Source organism: Thecamonas trahens (assembly GCF_000142905.1).
Source record: "Thecamonas trahens ATCC 50062 unplaced genomic scaffold supercont1.19, whole genome shotgun sequence".
Taxonomy (NCBI): Eukaryota; order Apusomonadida; family Apusomonadidae; genus Thecamonas; species Thecamonas trahens.
Window position 1 is genome coordinate 201,560 of NW_013657661.1, and position 17,718 is coordinate 219,277.

At 62.5% G+C, this 17,718-nt stretch overlaps 7 protein-coding genes across 7 annotated transcripts; 4 read left to right on the top strand and 3 right to left on the bottom strand.

The window, feature by feature from the left end:
* Positions 1-142: 142 nt before the first annotated feature.
* Positions 143-2,852, top strand: AMSG_11830 (uncharacterized protein; the record flags this gene model as incomplete). Its single annotated transcript, XM_013903211.1, has 1 exon — positions 143-2,852. The coding sequence occupies one exon, from the start codon at positions 143-145 to the stop codon at positions 2,828-2,830; it is 2,688 nt and encodes an 895-aa protein (XP_013758665.1). The 3' UTR covers positions 2,831-2,852.
* On the bottom strand, positions 2,018-3,453 carry AMSG_04873 (ubiquitin carrier protein; the record flags this gene model as incomplete). The annotated part of the gene is made up of 1 exon (XM_013903087.1): positions 2,018-3,453. One exon carries the CDS (start codon positions 3,451-3,453, stop codon positions 2,887-2,889), a length of 567 nt encoding a protein of 188 aa, XP_013758541.1. The 3' UTR covers positions 2,018-2,886.
* Positions 3,454-3,706: 253 nt separating this feature from the next.
* On the top strand, positions 3,707-5,251 carry AMSG_04874 (uncharacterized protein; the record flags this gene model as incomplete). Its single annotated transcript, XM_013903088.1, has 1 exon — positions 3,707-5,251. The coding sequence occupies one exon, from the start codon at positions 3,707-3,709 to the stop codon at positions 4,766-4,768; it is 1,062 nt and encodes a 353-aa protein (XP_013758542.1). The 3' UTR covers positions 4,769-5,251.
* Positions 4,784-6,905, bottom strand: AMSG_04875 (UvrD/REP helicase; the record flags this gene model as incomplete). Its single annotated transcript, XM_013903089.1, has 2 exons — positions 4,784-6,762; positions 6,896-6,905. The coding sequence occupies 2 exons, from the start codon at positions 6,903-6,905 to the stop codon at positions 5,156-5,158; spliced, it is 1,617 nt and encodes a 538-aa protein (XP_013758543.1). The 3' UTR covers positions 4,784-5,155.
* Positions 6,906-7,302: 397 nt separating this feature from the next.
* AMSG_04876 (uncharacterized protein) lies at positions 7,303-9,258 on the top strand (the record flags this gene model as incomplete). Its single annotated transcript, XM_013903090.1, has 2 exons — positions 7,303-7,488; positions 7,542-9,258. 2 exons carry the CDS (start codon positions 7,303-7,305, stop codon positions 9,003-9,005), a joined length of 1,650 nt encoding a protein of 549 aa, XP_013758544.1. The 3' UTR covers positions 9,006-9,258.
* On the bottom strand, positions 8,733-10,415 carry AMSG_04877 (lysine-specific demethylase NO66; the record flags this gene model as incomplete). Its single annotated transcript, XM_013903091.1, has 1 exon — positions 8,733-10,415. The coding sequence occupies one exon, from the start codon at positions 10,413-10,415 to the stop codon at positions 9,015-9,017; it is 1,401 nt and encodes a 466-aa protein (XP_013758545.1). The 3' UTR covers positions 8,733-9,014.
* Positions 10,416-11,353: 938 nt separating this feature from the next.
* Positions 11,354-17,690, top strand: AMSG_04878 (uncharacterized protein). The gene has a single exon (XM_013903092.1). It carries the CDS (start codon positions 11,670-11,672, stop codon positions 17,673-17,675), a length of 6,006 nt encoding a protein of 2,001 aa, XP_013758546.1. The 5' UTR covers positions 11,354-11,669; the 3' UTR covers positions 17,676-17,690.
* Positions 17,691-17,718: the final 28 nt, after the last annotated feature.

Below are 17,718 nucleotides of genomic sequence, written 5' to 3' on the forward strand. Positions count from 1 at the left end.
GGCTGGTGTGGCTTCGCGACGGGCAGCGGTGGGTGCCACTGGTGCTGGTGGTGGGCGCAGCGATGGAGGCTACAAGGTCGATGAAGGGAATGAGGCGGGATATGGCGGCACTGGCACTGAGACCGGCAGTGGCCGTGTCCGCATGAGCAGCTCGCAGTGGGAGATGGACTCGCTGGGAGGAGGCTCGTCGCTCGGCCTGCACTCGGGCGGGCCGTCGGAGAACTCAGCCTCGCCGCTGATGGGCGGCTACGAGCTGCCGCCCGAGTATCCTTCGCTCTTTGCCCTTCCGGAACATTCCGAGTCGGCACAGACCGAGTTTGGCTCGCTGAGCGAGTTGGTGGGCGAGGGAGCACACGCTGGGCCTGAGCCCTCGCCGAGCTCATCGTCGTCGGGGCCAAGCTGGCACATGATGATGTCTGCGACGGTAGTGGGCTCTGGAGCGGGCTCGGGCTCGCTGTCGTCTGAAGGCCTTGGCCTTGTGGTCCACCTGCAGACTGATGACCGGATGCGGTCGACAGCATTCCGCGACACGACGCCGCACTCGATTACGCCCTGCACTTCCGAGGCGGACCTAAGCCCATCGAGCAAGTCGGACTTGATGGCGATGAGCGCATCTGACACGCTCTCGCCGTCTGCGGTGGCGTCTGAGACGAGTGTGGCTGGATTGGGCTCGACTTCACTCAACGTGTCGGGCACGCTCTCGGGAGCAATGCTGCCGCTGGAAAACCTGCCGTCGTCTGCAGACGACCTGTGGCAGGAGCTTGAAGCGGCATCAAGCAACTCGGACGGATCGCACACGGCGCGGTCGACCGAGTCGTCCGACTCTGGGCTGGAAACGCTGTATGGACTCAACTCGGAGCCGATTTCCAGGGTCCTTGTAGTGTACACAGGCGGCACGATTGGGTCGACCAAGACCGAGAACGGGTATGCGCCAACGCCCAACTTTCTAGCCAAGTACTGCGCGTCGCTGCGGTCGTTCCACGATCCCGGCTGGCCTGCGCTCACCATGCCACTCTCACAGTACGGCAAACGTGTGCAGTACCAGATCTGGGAGCATGATCCCATCATGGACTCGTCCAACATGGACATGGACGACTGGATTTCGGTGGCGATGGTGATTGAGCACGCGTACGACGACTACGATGGTTTTGTCATTCTTCACGGGACCGACACGATGGGCTACACGGCGTCTGCGCTCTCGTTCATGCTAGAGAACCTGTCCAAGCCGGTCATTCTCACCGGAGCGCAGCTCCCGATCCTCAAGACGCGGACAGATGCTCGCGACAACTTTCGAACGGCGCTCACCATTGCTGGGCACTTCAACATTCCTGAGGTCTGCATCTACTTTCACAACTACCTCTACCGCGGCAACCGGTGTTCCAAGGTCGACGCCTCGGGCTTTCGGGCCTTTGACTCGCCAAATCTCGAGCCGCTGGCGTCGGTCGGCATTGGCATTGAGATTGATTGGCCTGCGGTCCGGCCGCGGCCTCCGCCAACGAAATCGCTGCTTGTGCGGCGGCACATGTCGACGGCGATTGGTGCGCTGCGGCTGTTTCCAGGCATTCAGGTTGCGCTTGTAGAAGCGTTTCTGCAGCCACCGCTGCAGGGCCTCGTGCTGGAGACCTTTGGCTCGGGCAACGTGCCGACCGGACGGCCGGGCCTGCTTGCGGCCATCAAGCGAGCGGTTGATCGCGGGGTTGTCATTGTCAACATCACGCAGTGTTCACGCGGGACGGTGGCGGCCGAGTACGAGACAGGAGTGCTGCTTGCGCGGACAGGCGTCATTTCCGGGCGCGACATGACGTCCGAAGCTGCGCTGACCAAGCTCGCGGTTCTGCTCGGCCGATACAACATGGGCGAGATCACGCTGGCGAGAGTGAAGGAAATGATGGGCCGCGACGTGGCTGGCGAGCTGACGCCACCGCCGGTGGTGGCGCCGGTGGCACCAGAGCAGTCAGAGCTGAAGAACCTGCTGCTGGATGTGCTGCAGGACGAGTCGCTCTCGTCGTCGCTGCGGTCGGGAGTGGCGGCGCGGTTTATGGTGACGTACGTGTGCGCGATGGCGTCTGAAGGTGACGTGGCCTCCCTGTCCGAGCTTGTGCGGGCGGGAGTCTCCGTCGACACACCCGACTACTCGGGGCGGACGCCGCTGCATGTGGCGGCGCTGGCGGGCCAGACCGAGTTTGCACACGTCCTGCTCACTCAGTACAACGTGTACCCGTCACCGCTTGACTACTCGCTCCACACGCCGCTCTACGACGCGCTTCTGGCCAAGCACTACGAGACCGCAGCCGTCATCCGCGATGCCGGAGGTCGTCTCCTCCACGACGTGGTGGCAGACGAGCTGGTGGCGGCCATCCTAGACGACAACGTGGCCGGTCTCGAGCAGTGGCTGCTTGCCGGCCTCTCGCCGAATGCAGCCGATAACCAAGGGCGATCGCTGCTCCATCTCGCGGTGCTTTCTGAGAGCGCCGACATGGTGAGCGCGCTCCTTCGGTTGGCGCGCGAGCGGTGCGAGGAGGAGCTCGATGTCAACGCGGCCGACAAAGACGGGCGCACACCGCTGCTGCTGGCGGTCAAGGCGGTCAACTTGGGCGTCATCGATCAGCTGCGTGAAGAACAGGCAGGCCATGGGCTCGACGAGGAGTCGCTGCGAATGATGATCATCAGCGTGCTGCAGGCCGGCGACTACGAGGCTTTCCACGCCTACGTCCGCGCCGACGCGGTGACGCCCACTCTCGCAGCTACCCTCCTCCAGCTCTTCCAGTACTCGCTGGCGACCGACATTGCAGCGATCCTGTCGGAGATCAGTGAGTCTGCGGCCGCCTGAGGGTAAACTTAGGCAGACAACGGCCGTTGAGTCTTGAACTCGAGCGTGTGTTGAGTTCAGAGCAAAGACGAGGTCGACGAAGCCGATGCGGCTATCGAAGCCGGGTAGCGGCGGAGTAGTTCGGGGCTGAGGCCGAGCGATGCCTCGATGTGAGCCTTGACACGTGCGCGAAAAGCCGGGCGGTTGTCGCGCCACTCGACGGCTGCGTCGACATTGGCAGGCGACTCGTCGTTGGGGTCGGCAAGCATGGAGAGGACGGAGAGGACGATGGAGAGGACCGACTGGATGGGCGACCAACGCTCGGTGGCCGACTCGTAGCCCGAGGCGTCGGTACCCTCGTGGAGGATGGAGATGCAGACCTTGCCCGAGGGATACACGTTGGGGTGCCAGACCGGGGTGGTGAAGGTCATAGTCGGCGGAGCCAGCGGGTAGTTGTGTGGAAAGTCGAGGACGGCGGTGAGGAAGGCGCCCTCGTAGTCGGATCCCTCGGGACCGACCATGGCCACCTTCCACTGGAACACGTTCGAGTCGGAAACAGGCGCCGCCGCAATGCCGTCAGGCGGCGACCGCGACAGCTCCTTGTACTCGCGCAGCAGCCGCTTCATCGCTCCGACGCCAGGCATTCTGAGCTAGAAGGGAGAGTGGGGGGAGGGGAGGGAGGGAGGGAGGGAGGGGAGGGAGAGGGAAGTGTGGATCAGTGGTGTCGGTGAACATTGTGGTGACGTCGCCATTCGCGGTGCCCACTCGCGGTGGCCACCTTCCCGCCGTCCACACGCCTCGCGCCACGTGCCTCTTGCCCTTGCCCACTCGTCGTGTCCACTCGGCAGCCCCAGCCCCAGTGCTGCACACTCGACATACGATAGGCGAGACTACCGCATGGGAAGTGGGTCGGGTGACCAGGTCCGGGTACTGGAGGAGGCGCTGCGGGCATCGGTGGCGGCCAATGCGGTGCTCCGTGGCGAGCTGGCAGAGGCGAGACAGGCCAGGCGCCGCCTCGTCCGCAATGTCGAGGTGCTCAACAGGACCGTTGACGGGCTGACGGCCCAGTTGCTGGCTGCCAACTCGGCCTGCTCGGCAGCAGAGGCGAATGGGTCAGTAGCGGCTCCGATCCCGGACCTGCCGGTGCCCACCACCGCAGATGCTAGTGTTCAGGCTGCGCCGCTGGCGGCCGATGCGGTGGTCGATGCGCGGCCCGAGCAGACCGATGCAGCTGTGGGCACCGCCGCCGCGCCAGAGATGGCTCATAAGATGACACAGGTCGAGAACAAAGCCAGATTCGACGAAGAGTGGCGCTGGATGGTCCCGATTCTGACCGAGTATGGGTTGTGGGTTCCGGCGGCGCTGACGGGACGGGCTGGCGACGAGCCGCGGACGGCTGAGGACATGCTACGGCTGCTGCTGCTGCTGCTGCGCAAGTATGAGATGGCTTTTCTCCGCAATCACGAGATGGACCGTCTTGTCTCTGTTCCTCGCACTCGGTCGTACGACGACTGGCTCTCGCTCTCCAAGCTGGTCATGCTCCCGCCAGTCCGCGACGCGCCGCACCCGCCATCGTCCAAGGACGACGCACTGCCACTGACGCCGGCGCGGACGCCTGCTATGAGACGCACATCGCAGAGCAGGCTACGTGCGTCAAAGGTCTCGTTTTCACCTGCTGTTCATGTCCGGACAATTTCACCGCGCCCGTCGCCGTCGCCGTCGCCGGTCCCAGCCCCGGCAGCCCGTCGCCGTGTCAAGCGTAGGCGCAAGACGGTGGTGCCTCCTGCCCTGGTTCCGCCAACGGCGCTCGAGGCTGATCTTGCGTTTGTGTCCTCGCTCCGAGCCAAGGGCCCCGATCTGGTGGTCCAGGGCGGGGTATTCAACCCAGCGCTTGCGGCTCGAGCGGCCGCGGCGTCGTCCGCCCGCGGGCCGGGAGCGAGAGGGTCCGGGCCCGCTTAAGCGGACGACGCTGACGGGTTTCCAGCGCAGCACCTGCAGCTGTGGTGAAGCCACCGAGCAAGGCCGTTGCACTGTGCGAGGCTCGAAGAGGTGCCGCCGCTGTCGGCTGTTTAGCCGACATGCGGCCGCGCTTGCGCCGGACGCGCCGGACGAGGCCATCAAGCCCGGGATCGGACACTCCATCCGCGAGTGTGACAGCGGTTGTCGTACTAGGCAGCTCGTCGAAGAAGCGCGAGGCTCGGGTCGGGATGACGTCGGCGTCGAAAGTCTGCTCTGCTGAGCCGGCATTGAAGTGGGTGCAAAGGTAGAGCGCGTCACGAGCCCGGGTCATGGCCACGTACAGCAGTCTGCGCTCCTCCTCGAGAGCTTTGTGGGCATCGACGCCTGTTACGGCGCTGCGCGATGGCAGAACGCCGTCGACAATGTTGGCCACAAAACTGCCGGCCACTCGCGGCCTTTTGCGCCGTGGATGGTAGAGAGGGTGACGCAGTCGGACGGCTCGTCGTCATCTGCGCTCGACGAGCGCTCGTAGGCGACCAGCGCAAGGAGCGCAGAGAGGTCGGCGACGAGGCCGCCGAGCGTTGGCAGGCCAGGGCTGGCCACTGATGGGAGGTGGCGGTCAATAGCCACAGCCAGGCCGCTGCGAGCCTCAGACGAGACGCCAGCAGAGTCGGCGGCGGCGGCGGCCACCTTTTGGACAACGCGAATGTACGCGTCGATGTTGCGGCGCGCGTCGGGAGTCGGGTGGATTGTCATGGCGGTGTTGAACGTTTGGCGGAGGTTGCGATCATTTGCCTGCAGAGCATCGGCCAAGCCGGAGAATTCGACCGTCTCGATGAGCTGGGCCTTGCGGGTGGTGACAAACGGGATGAGGCGAGCACCAAGTAGCGCGCCAAGGCGGTCGGAGAGGCGGTTGTTGGGATCGGAGCGAAAGAGAACGGCGACGTCGGCAAACGGCGGTCCGCGGGCGGCAATAGCGTCGGCGATATGATCAAACTCGGCATCCAGTGAGTCACCTGCAAAGACGGCAACAAGCTGGGTAGCGCTGTCACGAGTTGCGTGGAGCGTCTTGGGCATGCGCTTGGTGTTGCATCCAATCACCTGGGATGCCGCATGGAGAATGTGGATCCCGCACCGGTAGTTGGCGGCGAGGAGGATGGTGACCGGTGATGGCGTGGCAGCGGCAAGGGCGTCAAAATTGGCGACGCCGCTCGCACCACGCCAGCCGTAGATCGACTGGTCGTCATCGCCGACCACCGTGAGCTGGACCGTTGGGCGAAAGTGCCACGGATCTGTGGCCGGATCCAGCTCTGGTGGGGTGACAAGAAGCGCGAGAATGTCCATCTGCGCTTGCGAAGTGTCTTGGAACTCGTCGACCACAATGAACGAGAAGCGGCTGTGAAGCGCAGCGCGGACTCGGTTGTCACGCCGGAGCAGGGTCCGCACGTGGGCGATGAGGTCGCCAAAGTCGCACGTCGACGCCTCGCGCTTGAGCTCCGCATACCGGGCCGCCACAAAGTCGAGCATCGGATCCGACGCCTCGCCTGTGCCTACCTCATCCAGTCCCCGCAGCAACGCGTCCAGCGCCTTGTCCGAGAGCGCTGGTGGGTGCTCCGGATCAGCATCGCGCCACTCAGAGAGAGCCTGCTCGAGCAAGCCTCGGACCGTGTCGCGGGAGGCGACGGTGATCGAGTCAAAGCCGAGGCAATGTGCGTGCTCGCGGAGGATGAGCAGGCAGAGCGAGTGAAATGTGGCCACGGTGCATGCCCATCCCGGCCGTGACATTGGGTCGAGCGCGTTGAGCCGGTCGCGCATCTCGGCCGCCGCCGCGTTGGTAAACGTGAGGGCGAGGACGGCATCGGGCCGGGCGCCTTGTGTGGTCTGGAGGTGGTGGACGATGCGATGAGCGATGGTCTGAGTCTTGCCACTCCCGGCGCCTGCCACCACAATGACACACTGTGCACTCTCTGTGACTGCAGCCAGCTGATTGTCGTCTGCAGGATGCCATAGAAGGTGTGTGAGTGGGAGGAGGGGGAGGCGGTGCCACGGAATGTCCCAAGGAGGTGCCCAAAAAAGGTCGTGATTGACGTAGCAGTAGGCGGGAGAAAGAAGCAAAGGAAAGCGTACTGAGTTCCATGTTCACAGTCAGCAAAGCCTTTACACAGAATGTGATGTTTGTGGATGAGTGGCAAGAGTGGGATCCGCGTGGGACAGACGATGGAAGGGAATGAGACTGACTGGGGTGGGCGCTGCAAACGTGGTTTGAGCGAGCTGGCAGGTCACCCACAACAGATCGACCAAACCGGCCAACCGACACCGAGCAACAGACCAACCGACGGGCAGAGAGCGAGCGAGGGACCGACAGGCTCGGCGAGCAGGGGCAGTGGGAAAACGAGACTGGAATGGATACACTGGTCGCGGGAGCGGAAGTGGACGCGGGAGAAGTAGAGCAGCAGCTGGTGGGCATGGCAGAGAGAAAGTCAGTGAGCGAGGATGACGACGGGGTGCAGGCAGTGTTTGCGTCGGCGGCGACGATGGACGGCGTGCTGCGGGCGTCCGGGTTTGGCCGGCTGATGACCAAGCTGGGCCTGGCCGAGACGGACGAGGAGGCACGGACAATGTTCGAGTGGCTTGACGTGGGGAGCAAGGGCTACGTGACCGAGCAGCAGTTTGTGAGCAAGATGGGTCCGCAGGTTGCCCACGCGCTCGCTTTTGGCAAGGTCGTTGTGGAGACCGAGACACACCTCGCGGGCGCCTCACCTCGGGCGCCGAGAGCGCGGCGCACCAGGCCCGGATCCAGCTTGCACTCAAGACCCAGTTGCAGTCGGTCAAAGACAAGCTGGTTCACCTCGACGTGTTTGATGCCGACGCCTGCCGCGACGAGGCCATCGCCCACACCCACGCCGACGATCTGGAGGCAAGCAACAAGGCGCTTGCCGCGCAGCTTGCCGAATACACCGCCATGCTTGAGGCCGCCATGGCCGAGTTAGACGACGACGACGCTGGCAATGACTCACTGGTTGGCGGCATGATTTCAGATGCAGGGACTAGAGGCGGAACCGGATCGACCCACAGCAAGAGGTCGGTCCGCGACGCACTTGCCGCACGCCCCAGCACCCTGCGCAACGGCGATGACGACGACGAGCTGGACTTTGACATCGACCTCTCGGATCCTACCTCGGACGAGCTACTTGGAGAGCTCTCGGATGACATCGAGCTCTCGGACGAGGTCGAGACCGAGCGACAGGGCCTCGGCACGTGGGCCCGGCAGGGCTTTGACGACGACAGGGACTACTTTGTGCTTTATCAAAAAGCCCGCGGGCGGATCCAGGCGCTCGAAGACGAACTCCTTCGGCTTGAGCTCGAGAACGCTGACCTTCAGCTCGAAGTGGAGCAGGCGCGGATGGCCAAGACGGAGGCTGAGGCTTCCGCAGCAGCCGCTGCGTCAGCGCTGTCGCCGACGGCTCTCGAGTTTGCAGCCGAGGCTGCTGCCACAGACCAGGACCTGGTGGCGGCTGAAGAGAAACTGCGCGAGAGTCTGGCAATAGAGCAAGATGTCGGGACCGAGCTGGCAGATGCAGAGGCGTCAGCTGACAGGGTGCTGGCAGACCTGGCTAGCCAAGGTCTGACGCCGGACTCGAACAGCCTCATAGTGGCAGCGCTCAAGGCGCAGCTCGCCGAGGTTCAGACCATGAACGCGTCAGACAAGGCGGAACTGGCCTCGCTCTCCGAGGCCATTGCCGAGTCAAATGGCTTGGTCAAGCAGCAGGCCGAGGACATGGCGCGGCTTGAGGCGCTCCTTGCCGAGCTCGACGGGCGCAACCGCGAGCTCGATGCCCGCAACCAGGTGCTCGAGCAGCGAGCCCAGAGCCTGCAGCACCTTGAAGCTGCACCCGACTCTGCGTCGGCCGCTGGCGTGCTCGCCGAGCAGCTGCAGATGCGGACGGCAGAGGCCGAGGCACGGGCGCGGGCGGCTGAGGGCTCAATCGCTGCCCTCGAGCGCGAGAACGTCCGGCTCATGACTGTGCTCGAGGGCTGGAACGAAGAGTCGCAGGTGTGGAAGTCGACGCTTGCCACACTAACCCGAGAAAATGAGACGCTGCGCGGAGCCTCGGTTCCACGCGCAGAGCACGACGCGGTCGTCACCATGGCCAACGAGCTCGTCGGCGAAGTCTCCAAGCTCTCGGAGCAGCTGCGGCTCCGCGACGAGCGGCGCGTGAGCCACGACAAGCCGTAGCGGGCAAGACTACGAACGAGCTGAGCCGTCGTCGACGACCACGATGCGGGCTTCGTACAGAGCCTGCGCAAAGTCCAGGGCTTCGTCATGGTCGAGCTCGGGAAGATCGTTAAGGAGGACAAAGTCCGGGTAGGCGTTGTCGAGCACCTCCAGAGCTGGCGCCATCAGCAGCGGCAGCGTCATCCGCGACGGCGGATCAACGTTGAGCTCGGAGGGGTTGTTCGAGTTGTAGTAGATCACAAACGAGTCCTCGTCCTCAGCCTCGGTCAGGACCATGCGGCAGACGTACTTGGTGAGGAGCCGGATGGCGGTTGCCGGCGACGACGGAATCGTCCGCGGCTCGAGACCCAGCGCCGGGTGCGGTGCGAGCATCGGGAACTTGCGTGAGCGCGAGGCAGCGTGAATGGCAGTGAGGAGCTGGGAGCCTTCAGTAAGCGGTGGGTGCGAGAGGTGCACAAACCGAGCAGCGCGCTGATCGACAGCCACATCGAGCGGCAAGGCGGCAACGATGGTGTTGAGAAACGAGGCTGCCGACGAGCGGATGGCGTCGCGGACTGGATTGTGGCCATCCTCGTCCGAGTGCATGGCGCCAAACGCGTCAAAAAGGTCAAGCGGGAGAGGTGCGCGGAGCTCTGGGCTCTCCTGTGCGAGGCCATCGACGGCAAGCGTGAGCGCGTCCTTGAGCAGGTCGGCCCAGGTGTTGAGCTGGTTCGCAGAGAGGGTGATGTGGCACGAATCCTCGTCGGGCGCCGCCAGCGCCTGGTGGATCATTCCGCGTGGGAGGTAAAGTAGGTCGCCGCGGCGCAGCGTGTGGGTGGCAAACGGCGGAGCAAGATCGCCGCGAGCAAAGTCAGGCGAGGAGAACCGGGCGAGGTCCATCGACGCTGGGTCCGGTGCGTGGTGGAGGCGCCAGATCTTGGCGCCAGAGAGCTGGAGGACAAATACATCGACATCGTCGTAGTGTGGCGCAAAGCCCTGTGTTCCCGCCGGCGTCAGATAGATGTTGGCGCCCATGGTGGCTCGGAAGGCCTCCTGCAGTCGGGCAAGGAGTGTGAGCATCGGCGGGTCGTACTTTTCCGGATGCACAATGCGGACCGAGCACCCGTCGTTGTGATACGCGGCGAGGACGTCGCTGAGCTTGGCGATCTCGCCGGGCTCGCCGTTGTGATCCGAGCGCCGCCCGCGGCTGTCGACCTTGGTCACGTCCAAGTTGTACCCGTACGGCACCTCGTGCTCGGAGAGGAGAGCCTCCAGGGCCTGGACATCAAACGCTACCACCTGATCGTAGAAGCTACTATCGTTACGGGCCACATACAGTGGCTTTTGCGCATAGTAAGTCTCCAGAAACTCGCCGGCGGGCATGCCCACCAGCCACCCAAGGACAGCCAGAGCATCGTCGCGCGCATCCATCGCCAGCGACAGTGAAGGTGGACCGGATGAGGAAGACATTGTTAAGAGAAGGGATAAATGGATGGGAGGAAAGGGGATAGGGTGAGAGGCGTGGTGGTGTTTGGTGTGGTAAAGTGCTGAGAGAGAGTTTGGGTGAGGAGGGTTGGGGTCGGCGGTAGCGTATGGGTGCAGTGGCGAAGATGGCTAGTTTGCGTGATCGCCGGTTTCGTCAGAGGTCTGACCTGCGGGAACAAGGCTCACACGATCTACACTGAACAATCTCTTTTGAAACCATTCTGCGGTTGCAATCATGCTTTCTTCTCAGATCACAAGACTATAGATGGCTCGTAGACTTGCTCTGTTGGTGTCCGCGACAGTGGGAAATGTCTAGAACAGCTGGAAACTCCAGGAGTTGGAAACACCACAAGTTGATTGCACCTACCAGCAGCAGAGTCAAGCTCATTACTTTCATGACACCCATCAGGAGGCGACCATGACACCAACAAAGTTGTATCGTGCTATGTCCATGATCGCGATCGCCTCTATGCCTATGTACTCTTGTGTGCAAGTCTGCTCAAGATCTGATCGTAGGTTCTTCGATCGGGCGACCTGATCATGGATGCACTCACCCTCACCCTGTTCCCCAGCCCAGCCAACAAGTTGTACTCGGCCCAGTGAAGGGTACCCGGCCCGGTGGAGGGTACCAGGTGTGACTCTCAGGAAGCAAAGGCTAGCCAAAAGGCGCAGTCACAGGCTGCGTTGTTCATGCCAAGAGGTGCCCACGGCATCTCGTCCCCTTCCTCCACCCCCCACCGCCACCCCCTCCCTCCCTAGGATGTTTGTGGGGCGAGAGCATGCGCGTACTTGTATGGATGATGTGGGCATGCGAGGAGGAGGAGCCCCGAGAGGGTCAGGGTCTCGTACGGGTCATGGCGTAGAGCTCGTGGCCCGGGCCTCGTGACATGTTCGGATTGTTTGCAACGATGGCTCCGAATGCGGCGGATAGGCGCGGGACGGACGGAGCAACGGGGAGCTTCGGCGGGGGACGGGGATATTCAACTTGTACCTGCACAAGAGTGACCAAGGCACACAGAACGAGGTTGGTGTGCGTGAAGCCAAGCAAGGAACAACAACGACAAAGGTAGAACGTGTGGAGCTGCTGGAGCGTGATCCTTTGCCGAGTCCCTTCCCGCTCTTCCGTCCCACACTTGGGGAGCTGTCCGTGCGGTCACTGCAACTTGCACGACATTTTGTGAAGGGTGCAACGAGACGGGGATGATGGTGAACGACGCGGCCGCTTTTGGCGACAGGTGCATGGGCAGACGGCTGAAAGGTAGACGAGGTGACCATAGTGGATGGCTGGCGGTGGTGATGACGGTTGTGGCGACACTGGCGGTGGTGGTGGCTGTGGCGAATGGGCAGTGCCTCACGCCTTTGGCCGAGTCTGCGGTCCTTGTCGACAAAACGACTGCCATCAATGACGTGATGGACCGGGTGACCGGCGTGGGCGTGGGCGACTTTAACAATGACGGGTTTATGGACATTGCCGGGTGCGGCGAGAAAGCGGTGTTTGTGATCATGGGCAAGAACACGACCGAGGCTGCAGGTGTGCCGCAGTTTGAGACACGGACCATCGTCGAAGCTTCGGATCGATGGCGGACGATTGCGGTGGGTGACATGGACAATGACAACACGACCGACCTCATGGCATCGAACAATGGTGATGGAGTGTTTGTCTGGTTTAGCGACGGCAATGTTGATGTGTCATGGACTAAGGTGATGGCGATAGGCGATACGCCGGTGGACTCGGGCAAGTTCTTCTACTTTGACATTGCTGATGCCGACGGCGACGGCGATCTTGACGTGGTGGCCGGGATGGGTGACCAGCAGAACGTGCGTGTTGCCATCAATCTTGGATCGCGGGTATTTGCTCCCGCGACCGACGTGGGCGCACTCCCTGCCGTGCCACAGCCCGGCACCGGCGTGGTGCGGTTTGTCGACGTGGACGACGACGCGCTGATCGACTTGCTGGTTGTGGGCGGTGAGGTGTTCAACTCGGCGTTGTTCTTGCTCAAGGCAAGTGCGCCGCTAACCTGGGGAGCACCACAGGAGCTGGTGCGGGCGACAACCGGCGAGTCAGTTGGCAACCCTCTCATGTTCGACGTGGGGGATTTTAACAGTGATGGCAGTGTCGACATTGCAGTGATCTTTGCCAAGCTGACTGGAGAGCTCACCATGTTTCTCAACGACGGGACGGGGGTCTTTTCGCAGCAGCCTACGGTGGTGGCTGGCAAGCGACCAAAGGCAATCAAAGCGGTGGACATTGACGGCGATGGACTGCTGGACCTGGCAGTGGGCTCTGGCTCTGGCGGCACCAACTTGTTTGGCATGTACAACTTGATGACTGCCGGCGAGCCGAGCACGTTTTCCATTGGCGCCACGGTGGTGCTCATGAACGACATTGATCTGGTGACGCAGATCGGGGTGGTGGACATGAACTTTGACGGCGCTGTTGACTTTGTGGCCAACTCTGAGGACCAGGACGAGATCTGGCTCAAGGTCAACACGCGACTTGCCAATCAGCTGCCGGTCAAGGTTGTCGAGTCGTCGGCGCCATCGACGCGTGTCAAGCTCTTGGACGGAGACACCGATGGCGATCTCGACATGATGGTGGCGCTGGACGGGCTGGGGGCAGCCAACGGGAACGACCTTGGCGTCGGCATGTACGAGAACTCTAATGGCGATGGAGCTTTTGTAGCACCCAAGACCGTTTTTGTCATCTCCAACTCAACGTCTGGCTCGGTCTCGGACTACTGTGCCACTGATTTTAACGGTGACGGCGTGGTTGACTGGCTTATCCTCCACGGTACGCAGGGCAAGACCGGGCCTGGGGCCTATCTCAAGCTTGTGCTCTCATCGCAGGGCGAGACTGTGAGCGCGGCCGCAAACCAAGTTCCTCCAGGCTACGGTGAGCAGGTTGACCTGACGAGGCTGCTCCATCCTGTGCGCGGGTACCTGAGCTCAGGCGGGGTCGAGTGCGTGGATCTGGACGCCGATGGCGACGTTGACTTTCTGGTCACGGCGCGCCACGAGCAAAAGGTGTTCTGGATCGAGAACACCGACGGAAGCGTTGAAGGCCTGCAAGCATTCTCGTCCGACGTTGTGGCCGGGCCAAGCGTTTCGAATGCCGGTGGTATCGACGTTGTTCGTGTCGGTGACATGAACGGCGACGGGCATGTTGATTTGGTGTACGGAGCGACAGAAGTCGACACGTTGGTGATGATGACTGGGACCGGGCTAGCTGGCGCGGGTATGTTCAACTCTTACACGGTCCTGTACAACGGGACCGTGTTCATGGTTGAGGGGCTGTACACTGGCGGCAAGGTGATCTCGCAGGGCATTGCCGATGTTCTGCCTGTAGACATTGACAGCGACGGCGACCTCGACCTTGTTGTGGGTGACTCATGCTGCCGCAACAATGATGCGCTCGGTCTCGAACTGAGCTTTGAGCCTGCGTGGCTCTACATGGAGAACTTGGATGGTGGGACCACGTTTGGGCTGGTCAAGCGGCCTGGCGTGCTGTTCACCAAGACGGTGGCGACACTCGACGCCAATCTCGACGGCAACGCCGACGTTGTGCTCCTCACCGAGTTTCTTAGTAAGGAGGTCGTGCTCGAGCTCGGCGACGGTAGTGGCGGCTTTACTCGGACGGTCCTAGTCTCGGGCAACGAGCTGTCAGGAACGATGGCCATCGGCGACATTGACGGAAACGGGCTGCTCGACTTTGCCTTTGCCGGGCGGGTCGGCTCGGGCGTGGTCTCTGTCTTTAAGCGAAGCACAGTGATGATTCGGTTCCCGCCGCCGGCCGACATGGTGACAGTGGATGTGGGCGGGTGCGGATACCGGATGGCGTGCGTGGCTGTTGCGATTGGCGAATCGCCGCGATGCACCTCGCGGCGCGTTGTTCTGCCACCGGGGGTGTACACCGGGTGCTTTGCGGTTGCGCCGATCACCATTGCCAAGAAGATCGAAATTGTGGTGGGCGGGCCGGCCGGGACGAGGGCCACCATCGACTGCCGGGCTTCTGGCGGCGTACTGTTCCACGTGGTGGAGGGCGGCAAGCTGAGCCTGTCGAACCTGGACGTAGTGGGGACGAGTCAGGCGCCCAAGTCTGCCTTTGGCTCGACCGCTCTCCGAGTCTCTGACGGTGGTGAGCTTGAGCTGCGGGCGATGAGCTTTGCAGACTCGTTTCCACGGCCGGACGCCAGCTATCCTCTGTTCGGCCTCTTCCTTGGCGGCTACGGTGGAGCGGTGGCTGTGGAGACCGGCGGGACGCTTACTGCGATGCACTCAAACTTTACCCGTGTCCGTGCGCTTCAGTCTGGCGGAGCGATTGCGGCGCTGGGCGAGCAGCCGCGTGTCACGCTCAGCGACTGTCTGTTTGTTGGATGCTCGGCGGCCAACGGCGGCGGCGGTGCCGTGTATGTAGAAGCCACCAAGTCGGCAATAGTGACGCTTGAGCGGTGCAAGATGCGTGACAACGTTGCGCGGGCTGGCGGAGCGCTCTTTGCTGCGCTCGACGCGTCTTCTGTGACAGTGTCGGCGTCGACGATTGAGGGTAACTCTGCGACGTGGGGCGGGGCGGTGGCGACTTCACATGCCTCCCAGGCCGAGAGGTTCCTCTCGAGTCTTGCGCTCGGCACGCTCCCTCTGGTCTCGTCGGCGGCATCGGGTTCTGGGGTGACGTTGACCTCGACGGTGGTGAGCGGTAACTCGGCGACGTATGGCGGGACGTTTGCGCTTTGTGAAGAGTCTGTTTTTGTCGACGGAGGAAGCACGGTGGCTGATTCGAGGGCGTCGCGATGTGGTGGGGTTGCGTTTGAGTGCGGGGCGAGCGGTGTGGCGCGATCGCCACAGCTGGCGTCGCTGGCTTGGCTGACCGGGGCGGGTGTGAGCAGCATCGCAGCCGACGCCGGAAGTGCGGGCCTCTTTGGGCCGCAAGTCTGCTCCGGGCCGGTGGCCATTGGCTTTGCGCAGGCGCTGCGCGAGAGCCTGCCGGCCGGCAACCGACTGGGCAGCGCTCCAGTGTTTGCGCTCGATGCATTTGGGCAGGACGTGGTAGATCCGGCGACCAACGTGGAGATTGGGATTGTGGGAAGCGAAGCAAGCTCGTTTGAGCTCAAAGATGCGGACCGAAGTGCTGTGCTTGGGCCGGGCGGAGTCGACTTTGGCCTGCTCACTCTTGTGCCGACGTTTCCAGTCGAGAGTCTTGCGGACCTCGGGCGCAACGTAACTCTCCGTGTTGGTGGCGAGAGCGTCATCTCTGCCTTTGGTGCAATGGCGAGCGTGGTTGTGAGCGGGTGCCCGGCCGGGCAGGGAGGTGGGAGCCGAGCTGTAGATGGGCTCTTTGCTTGCTCGCTTTGCTCGGCCTTCCAGTCGTCCACAGTCGAGTCTGTGGCGCCTTGCTCGGGATGTCCGCCGGGCCAGTTCCGCGACGAAGGCTCTGCGGGATGCATCAGCTGCCCGCGGCTCTCTGCGCAAGTGCTAGACCGCGACGACAACTCGAGCTCGGCATCGACGCTGCTAGAGCTGTGCGAGTGCGTGGCGGGAGCATACTCGCCGAGCGGAAGGACGGGCGTGCCATGCGACGAGTGCCCCCAGGGCGGGAGGTGTGCGGGCGGAGTTGCGCGGCCGGTGGCAGCGTTTGGCTTTTTCGACGTCTCGCCAGGATCTGTGGGGACCAAGTTTGCGCGGTGCCCGCGGGAGGAGGCGTGCGTAGGCGGGCTGGAAGTGTGTAATCCCAAGTACACCGGGTACATGTGCCGCGAGTGTGTGGCAGGCTATTACTCGGACTCTGACAAGCGATGCCGCAAGTGCCCGTCGCAGGCGTACGTTCCACTGGTCATGTTCTTCATGCTCCTTGTCGCGATTGCGTTTGGAGTTGTGGGCCTCACGGCGTATGCGCACGTCCAGTTTGACTCTGACGAGGACGTGCGCAAATCCCAGCGGCAGCGAAAGATTCCGCACTCGTTCACACTTGCGATTGTGTTTTTCCAGATTCTGGGCATGGTGGGTAACCAGCAGTTCAACTGGCCGTCGAGCGTGAGCCGGACGCTTGCGGCGACCAACGTAGTCAATTTGGACGTCAACATCTTTGCGTCCGAGTGCTCGCTGGTCTCGTTTGACGGCAAGTACCTGGTCTCAATCCTGTACCCGCTGATGTTCATGGGCGCTGTGTGTGTGGCGCTGGTGCTGTTCAAGCTGCTCCGGGCCTCGCTCCCGTGGTGCACGCAGACGTTCCCGGATCTGCCACTTGTGCAGCTGCTGGAGCGAATTGTGTTCCTCATGGGCTCGCTGCTGTACATTCCGCTCTCGCGGTCGTCTCTGCTCCTGTTTGACTGCGTCAAGCTTCCGGACGGCAAGTTCTATCTCGATGCGGACCTGGGGCGGCGGTGCTACGACTCTGCGTGGTTCACGCTCATGCCGTGGGGCATGCTCGCCGTACTAGTGTACATTGTGGCGGTGCCGGTTTACTTTGGCTTTACGCTCTTCCGGCACCGGCACGAACTGTTCCAGCCTGCCGTGCTGGCGCGTTACGGGTCGATCTATCGGCTGTACCGGGTGCGATTCTACTACTTTGAGCTTGTGCAACTGTTCAAGCGGCTTGTGGTTGTCTTTTGCTCGCTCTTTGTTTCGAACCACCAGACGTGGCTTGTGGCGCTGCTCCTTGCGGTCTTCCTCACCTCTGCGTTTGCGCAGCTGCGGTACGAGCCGTACTACCATCCGATCTACAACACGCTCGAGATCCAGCTCAACGTCATCATCTCTGTGGTGGTCATGCTCGGCTTTGTCTTTTACGCAGACCTTTTCAAACGCGCGTGGTCGCGGCAGGCGTTTATCGGACTCACGCTGGCCGTCATTTTTGGCTCGCTCGTCCTTGTAATTGCGACAATGGTTGTGGAGATCCGGTCGATTCTCAAGCAGGTGACCGGACAGGCGCAGTTTATCCATGACGTCCGAGTCCAGCGGTTCTGGCGGGTGGTGGAGCACGAAGCGCCCGACTGGTCAGACCCGTCGCTTCGGCACCAGCTCATGGAGGTCAAGTCGCACTTTATCGCTGACGAGCAAGCGAGCAAGGCCGAGTTTGAGCGACGGCGCGACTCGACAGCGATTACCAAGCGCAACTCATTGGCTGTGCTTGGCGACGATGGCGACGGGGTGGACGACGGGATTCTGCTTGGCGATGTCGATGCTTCGTTCTTCCAGGTCGAGTCGCCATAAACAGCGTGTCAGGTATGAGGTGTGAGTGGTGGCGGGCTATGGC

Bases quoted from the DNA above. Each gene is read 5' to 3' on its own strand.
- AMSG_04878 (XM_013903092.1), top strand. From the start codon at position 11,670: ATGATGGTGAACGACGCGGCCGCTTTTGGCGACAGGTGCATGGGCAGA.